This window comes from Gambusia affinis, linkage group LG04, assembly GCF_019740435.1.
Source record: "Gambusia affinis linkage group LG04, SWU_Gaff_1.0, whole genome shotgun sequence".
Lineage (NCBI taxonomy): Eukaryota > Metazoa > Chordata > Actinopteri > Cyprinodontiformes > Poeciliidae > Gambusia > Gambusia affinis.
The window spans coordinates 22,664,103-22,672,114 of NC_057871.1; the positions used below are offsets into that span (position 1 = coordinate 22,664,103).

The 8,012-nt window shown below is 42.0% G+C and overlaps 1 protein-coding gene across 1 annotated transcript; it reads right to left on the reverse strand.

Moving 5' to 3' along the window:
- Window positions 1–4,986: 4,986 nt before the first annotated feature.
- Window positions 4,987–7,713, reverse strand: LOC122829714. The gene is made up of 3 exons (XM_044114479.1): window positions 7,144–7,713; window positions 6,998–7,031; window positions 4,987–6,068 (listed from the first exon to the last, which is right to left on the reverse strand). The coding sequence occupies exons 1-3, from the start codon at window positions 7,375–7,377 to the stop codon at window positions 5,683–5,685; spliced, it is 654 nt and encodes a 217-aa protein (XP_043970414.1). The 5' UTR covers window positions 7,378–7,713; the 3' UTR covers window positions 4,987–5,682.
- Window positions 7,714–8,012: the final 299 nt, after the last annotated feature.

Consider the following 8,012-nt stretch of genomic DNA (forward strand, 5'->3'; position numbering starts at 1 on the left):
TAGCCCAACTGTAGTTTGTCTGTCCGCTTCGTTTATGGAGGTCTGAATACGCAACTGAACTCTGATGCGGACAAAGACCAACAAACTCTGGTCGACCTAAAAACTTCAATCTCAGTTCAGTTAAAGTGAACTCTTGTGCACTTAAAATGCATGCATGAACACCAAGGGGACTGGCGGACATCGCTCCAAAAGCAGGAGGTGGCCTTTAGCGCAGGGCATTCTGGGTAAGTGCAACCAAAGCAAATGCGAGAGGAACAGCATTTTCAAATGGCCTGGCTTCTTTGACGCAGCGCAGTGAGAAAGCGAACCGCACCAGCTGAAAACGTAAGAGATGGTGCAAAATTTGTTCCCTGATCGATCCGAGTCTACCTGACTGTCAGGTGTGAGGACGCCCTACGAGACAACAGTGGTGGCTCTGAACAAAACCTGGGGGAAAAACATGCCTTGCTACAACAAAAGTAACCACACTGGAAAGAAAAGCAGCGCAGCTGTGCCATCGTCCTTAGAGCAACGTGCTCCAATGCTTTCACACTATCCCACAGAGCCGACTGCAGAAAGGCACAAAACCGCAGAAATGAGTCAGTAAACAAGCTGACAAATGCAAAAAAAAAAAAAAAATGCCTGCATGCAAAGGTAGCACTGTCACCGCTCTGCACTGTGGGACTTGGCAAACATGAAACAGCAGAGTTTCATACCCAAACCATAAAAGACTCTTGTTTTACCCCAACCTGACTGTGTAAACAGCAGTGACACCCCTTAATTAGCACCAGAAACGTAAACCACAACCACCCCCCGACCACCTGATGCAAAGGAGCTACCACTCGACGCAGCGTGCACTTTCATAGTAAGTTTACTGCTCCGGTGACAAGAGGTTTCTGCAAAATATTATCAAGGTTGACCTCAAAAATACTTTTGGAGCCCGCCCCGGAAATACAAAAATGAGCCCAACTTTGGTAGATATCGAAGCAATGTTGGTTGCAAAAACTGATTTCAAGGCACCCTTTCTGATGATAATCAAGCTTTAAACCTCTGCTGTGTGGAATGATTAGGAGTCTTTAAGTTAAAACTACCTAGAGAGGCAGCTCTTTTCAAACCAGATGTCACAGACCTGTGGTGTTGACTCACCACATCAGAGCTGCAGGTCCTGGCATTTGCACATGTAAATAAACGGTCTCTTGCAGAGCAAACTTGGATAAGGTGCACGTAGGAGCATCAGCCTTCACATCTCGATTGGGAAGAATCTTTGTTTTTTTGTTAGTGCAAGCCAATCATCCTGAAGCTAGAGGTCAAACTACAAACAAGTAGACATGCCCGTGTTGCAATAGAGCTTCTGCTAAACTCCTAATCAACTGAAAAACTAACTCTCATGATAACTTCCTGAACTTCCCCTAAAATCTCTAACAGGTTTTCTTCTGGTATCACCTTGTATTTGTCTCCATGCATCTTCCCATCAACTGACGAGACCGATGGGGCTGAGTTTGTGTTGTAGTCTTTTCAATGACCAGATTCTCTGTGCGATACGCAAAAGTTCGGGATGCTGGTTCATAGCCTAACCCAGCTTTACACTTCAATCCCACCGACGGTGACTTTCAACGGTACCAGACTAAAAAGGGGCTAGATCTCACGCTTTTGAGATTGTGCGTGTAAACAGTTTGAAAAGAATGCGACCTTTTCCTCTTTAGCATATCTAGAAACACCTGGTTGTTGGGCAAGCAAAAGTCTAAAGGGTGTGAATTCTTTCGCAACGCACTGTCGTCCTTTTCCTTTCAAGAGAGGCGTGTTGGGGTTTATATTTGGTAGACGGCAGTAGGCAGGATGCCATTGAGTGGGTGTTGCGCCATATGGAAGCGTTGCTGAAGTGACGGCAGGTGTTGTGGCGTCAAGGCACAAGGTGTCACGGCTGCTTCACAGCGGGGCTTTAAGGTAAGGTTGAGCTTTGTTGCGTTACACTGCGGGCGGATTTACCAGGGGGCATTCACATCACCACCTAAAGCGACTTTTTGATTTACGCCTCCATCATGTTGGATGCAGGAATGTGGAAAGGAACTGGTGGATTTCTAGTTTAAAATGACCAATTTTAGATATGAAGTACCAAAACAAAAACAAACAAACAAACAAAAACAAAAAAACACGGAGGAGACAAAAGGAATGTAAATGTGAGTATATCAGCTTAATTCAGGCTGTAAATCGTGTGTGCTGTTTCTTCCTGAAGTCTTTTGTTAGCTTCCATGTTGAACACCAAAATTTGCATGAGATATGGAGACGCTGAAAATGCGCCCGTTAAAATTTCTCAGCGTGGGTTTTTGTCGCTCCAAAGGAAAGACAAAAAAAAAAAAAAAAAAACACAGAAGAGGACCACAACTTGGCGAGTCTGAGATTTGCAACCTGTCGTCTGCGCCGTCGCTCTTCCTCTAAATGTTGCGTGCAACGCTTACTGTCAGCCTCCCAATAATCACCGGGTTTCTGCCTTCTGCCTAGTTTCTGCACAGCTTTTGGTGTGAAAGCAGCTACCTGTAAAAACGATGCTAAGAGTGACTCAGAACAGCGAGGCTGTGGGTTACTCAGCCAAGCGCCGAGGGAGAAACTGAGGCAGCGTTCCTTTAAGCTCGGCACGCTAGTAATTTCAGATGCTGAAGTGTTTGATGCGCCTCTGAAGTTCGACTCTTTGAAACTTAAAAAAAGTAATAATAAAATGTTTATGTTTTTGCGTAATCAGTTCAGAGAGTGAAAGAATAGCTTCCCATTGCTTTGCTGCTTCGCATCTGACACTTTAAAGACAACGAGGAGCCAGTTCATTTAGCTGGTTAAATGATTTTTTTATTATTATTTTCACGCGTCAAATCAGTAAAAATGTGTTCTGCATTGTTTTCACGAGGTATGACGTGTCTTGTGGCATTTTGTTTAATTTCTGCTCTCGGGTTAAGGTTTTGATTCTGACTTTTCACTTACCAAAACTCTTCGCATTCATTCCCGCCCCAGCTGTAGAGCTCAGTTTTAACACTTAGATTTTCTCAAATTGATGAATGTCTTTTTTTTTTTTCACTTTCCAAGTCAAATGTTTAAAAGTGGTAATAAATTTTTTATTTTTTATTTTTATTATTTTTTTAAGTAATGCCTATTCAGTTTCTGCACAAGCTCTGTCTCGCCCATATCATGAAGGAAGCCCAAATTTGGTAATGTGGCGTTTCCTGGGGTTGGTTTGATTTTTGACTGACAATCTTTATAACATAAAATAACCCTTGAATTTTACAATTTTCTGTGTGATCAAATACATCTTTCTCAATACATTACAAACATTTCTTTCCTCATTTTTCCATATTGCTGCGTGTTTGTCCAAAAGTCTGTTTTTTATATATTGTTCTTGGTTTGTGCTGTGGTTTGGAGGATTACTTTCTTGTTCAGGTGAATCCCTGCGAGACACCACCGTTTGGGTTTTATCCTCGTCTCGTTAGTGCCTTTAGGCCTTCAGAAAAGTTTCGCACTGACCTGCTCCGGAATCCAAAGCGAAGGAAATCTTCACCTCCACCACCGTCCAAGTCCCAGGTGACCACCATGCGCCGACCAAACTCCATGAACCAGTGGACAATCTCACAGCATGTGAGTTGGGCCAAGCTAGAACTTTTCCTTTTCCTGGGGGTTTTGGGCAGCAAACGTGTTGGGTCTGTTTTAGTTCCTGGCCTGCCAGGAATCAACCAAAAGCACAAATCACTTTTCTGCAGAAGAGGGGAGCAGAGCCAGACGTGGAGAACCGCCGTCAAACACCATCAAGGGTCAACTCCGCCGGCTCTCAGTCCCCAACTGCCTTTTATTATGATTACAACACACAGAATAATAATATGAAAACATAAACTTTCAAATAAACTCATAAGTAAATGAACTTAGATAATTTCCCATTTCATCTCCTTATTCCAGTGGAGTCCAGCAGGTCGGAGTCCTGCAGATCTCGGCGGTCTCCCTGGTTTATAACACTTAAAATCAAATGTTGGTCCGTTAACAAGCCTGTGCTGTTAATGAGTTCATTGGACCGTTTGAGTCAGCTGTGTGGGACCAAAGACTCATCTAGAACTGATGTCGGTCTTTAAAATAACCATTAAGTCATGAAATCTCAAATTAGATTATTGGATATGATCCACTTCTTAAGATCTGAGAATAAAAACAAACACTTGAAAACTTTTAGGGCACCGATCAGCTTGTTTCAAAGAAAAACAACAACTTCATATTTCATTCTGCCAGATAGCAAGAAGTCTGTGGGTTTTGATGCTTTTTATTAGTTTTTAATTTTTTTAAGCTTGCATTTCTTAGTTTTATTCTTCAACAGGGACTCCTAAACTCTGAACTTTTTAAAATGAGCTTATGAAGATGTAAAAGTTCAAATTAAATATTTTTTGCAATGTGATTCTTGAAAAACCTCAGTGGAAAGGTGCTACTTGTGCTTCAGATAAAACAAAGTTACTTAATAAGCCAATCAGAGTTTTGATATGTATGATGACCTGTGACCTTTGATGAGCTGGGGCCATAAAGTGAAAGCATGTGGCAAAACGGAAGAGTTGCACATTCAGCAATAAATGCAATAAATGCATCAGACGTTTTAAATCAAATGCATTCCATCAAAAGGCAGTTTTGCATCTTCATAGGAAGCAACACAACAATATATAAACTTTTTTTTTTTATTTTATTTTTTGCCTGCGCTGGCTAAATTAAAAGCGTATTTCTCATATCTTGTGGCCGGAAATGTTTTGCTTGACATCAACACAGGAGGTGTAGAAGAAGAAAAAAAAGTGTGTATGTTTGCTGGCCCACAGGTTTTTTTTTTCTTCTTCTTCTTCTTCTTCTTCTTTTTTTTTTTTTTTTTTTCAAAACCGCTCGCTGGAATAAACAAACAGGATGTGATGTGCGTCCAGTTCCCGCTACAGCCTCTGTGACACCGGGGAACTTTCCCTCACCTAAATAAAGCTTCACAAAATCCACTTGAACACGGTGCAGATATGTGACTTTACGTTTTGATTTTGATTTATTTATTCATTTTTGCAATAAAGTTAACAACATTACATCCATGTTTGACATGGATTACATCAAAAATACATTCACGTTTGAATAGTTTCGTCCACAGGACTTACATTTTCTCCTCACAAGCGGAACGTTTTCCCGGCTCGCGAGTTTCCACATGGAATGCGTCTCATCCGTAATCGCTGGTGGCGACTGCAGAACTTTGTCTCCTTGACGACGTGTTGCCCTTTTTTTTTAATGAAACAACATCCAGCTCCCCGAGTTCAAAACTGAACCAAATCAGTGCGGTGACAATGCATTGCACATCAACACAAATGTAGTGGCATCTACAGCAGAAATACATTCCCACAGCGTTATAAATATAGATACATAAATAAAACCTGAAATAAATACACTGCAAGACGATGCAGGAAACTGAGCTTTTTTCAGGGAGGAGGAGGATTTTACAGGTGAGTGATGTTTCTCCTGAGATTTCTCTTTACAGTCCTTGCAGAGACTCTTTGGTTTTAAATCTTCAGTGCAACAAAACACATCCCACCTCAAGTCTTGACTGGTACCGGTACCGGCACGTTTCCACCTTCCTGAGCTTAAACAAAGGAGTCACTGGTGTTCGAGTTTGACCCCCCACAGGGTCAGGGTCCCGTTCTCTTCCGGACATCCGCGGTCCGCAGATCGTCACTCTACGAGGAACACCCCGAGGCCCGATCTGTCCTGATCCAAACTCCAGTTCTCAAGTGTCGTCTTCGGTACAGTCATCTGAGTGATCAGGTCTTCGCTGTCCAGCGGGGTCACCGTCCAGCACTTTTGACTCACGGGCGTTTTCTCCACGTCGTCTGTAAGCTCCACATGGCAGGTCAGCTTGTCGTTCACCTCCAGCTTGAGGACGCCTGCTTGGCATTTGTGGTTGCAGTTGACAGTGACCTGGATGTACATGAAGTAGATCCCCTTCTTCGATGGCGTCAGGGATCGTTTCGATGGGTCGTACTGGAAGTTGCTCCCAACTGATGCCCCTTGAGAGGACTGGCCGACTTTCCAAGACATGGTAGTGTTGTCTAGTTTACCTAAGAGAAGACAAACATATGGGGGGTTAGAAGATGCTTATATAGGGTTGGTAAGCACAGATAATAAGCATTAAACCTACATTTCTTACATTTAACATGTAAAGAGAAAAGACATATTTTACAGGGCTTTGAAAATGAGAAGGGAGAAGGGGACTGAGGGCCAAAAGTCCTGAAATATATTTATAAAATACATTTTTCTGCATGTGATAGCTTGTAACATCAACAATTTTTTTTTTTTAAAAGTGTAATCAATACATTAAATAAATGGTGATTTTTTTGTTTGTTTGTTTAAATCTGTAGTTAAACGAGTCAATACTTCCTTAAATACACAATCAGAAAAGTCAGAGTAAGAATCATTTAACAAATTTCTTTTTCATTCAGTTCATGCTGAAATTATGCACAGACATTTTATTCTTAATGTGCTGCAGCTGTTCCACGTTTGTTCACTGACCCAGTGCAGACTGATCATGTCAGTCCTGCCTACACAAACTGAGCTGCAGCACCTACAAGACATGACTGAGTACTTGCTGAAAATTAATATTTAGACGAATAAACCCTTGTATTTATTGTTATAATTGTCCCTTTTTGTGCTCCATATTCAGTGATAAACACAGTTACATATACGTTTATTTATCCAATTGCAGTGCTTTTGACCCTTGAAATAACTGTATAGAATTTTTATACATAAAAACTATAATTATTTTTATCATATTTTCACTGGTTTATTCACTCTTTCACATTATTTATTTGTTTTATTCGACTGTGGCACTTTAACATAACACACAGTGAATTTATGAACTCGTTGCCAATTGACACTTGAAGTATTTATTTCTTCTTTGTTGAATTAATTTTAGATGGGAGCTCATTAAAAAAGAAAAAGAAAGGCAACAGCTTTGTTGAAAATGGGACAAATAAAAATAAATACTCACTCTCTGCGGCTTTCAAGTAAGCAAAATTGTGCATCTGTTGAGAAAGAAACATTGAAAAGGACATGCGTCAGAAAGCAATCGAAGTTTATGAAAGAAAACAAAAACTGAGGCATTATAAGATTGTCATTAACAAAAACGCGGTTTACCTTGAAAGCTGAAGTGGCGGACCCACTGTCCACCAGGCGAGCGCTTCCAGATACCGGGTCACGCAGCTCGGAGCGCAGCTCCTTCACCACCAGCATCCCGCCGACAGCCAGAGCCGTCACCGCCACGAACAGAATCACGACGGACATGCCGAGGAAGAAATCCACGAAGCTCCGACGCCGTCTGACGCTTTTCTGGAGAGACTCCACGTCCGCCTGGCTGCTGCTTTGCTCCATTGGTCTGTCTGCTGTTGTCGAGATTGTCTTGCGGCGCGAAACGCTCAAAAGATGCAAAAAAAAAAAAGAAAAAAAAAAAGGAAAAGAAGTAAAAAAATTAAAACAAAATAAATAAAATAGAAGTTAAAGTCAGTCCTCCAGCTGACGGGTCAGTTGCTTCCTGGGAGTTTAGTCCGCTCTGGTTATCACCTCAGCTCAATCCTGCTGTCTGGTAGAGTGTGGCGGCTCTGAGCTCCATGACAGGGTCATTTATAGGGCCCTCTCCAGAGCACGCTTAAAGATAGAGGAAAAAAACACGGAAGTCATGGGTTTCCCTCCCCGCCTCCACACACACACACACACACACATACACACACACACACACACACACACACACACACACACACACGCACACGCTAACTGTCTCCCCTCCCCTCCCTGCTTTCGCTCAGCGGCTCTCACTGGAGGTGTGAAAACTTGACTTTCCGCGGCTCTCCTCTCTGTTGCGCAAGTGCGTCTCATACAGGAGAGCTTGTGTCGTGGAAACCGAAAGGAGAAGAGCGAAAAAGTATCACCCAAGGGCTTTTTATTATCATCATTATTTATTTATTACCAGGCTACATTCCTATAGTCAAAAATAAAATAAAAAAATTAAT

Excerpts from the sequence above, each read along its gene's own strand:
- LOC122829714 (XM_044114479.1), bottom strand. The coding sequence starts at position 7,377 with ATGGAGCAAAGCAGCAGCCAGGCGGACGTGGAGTCTCTCCAGAAAAGC. Across the intron at positions 7,032-7,143 it reads CCGCCACTTCAGCTTTCAAG|ATGCACAATTTTGCTTACTT; the intron begins GTAAACCGCGTT and ends CTTTCTCAACAG. Across the intron at positions 6,069-6,997 it reads TTACTTGAAAGCCGCAGAGA|GTAAACTAGACAACACTACC; the intron begins GTGAGTATTTAT and ends GTCTTCTCTTAG.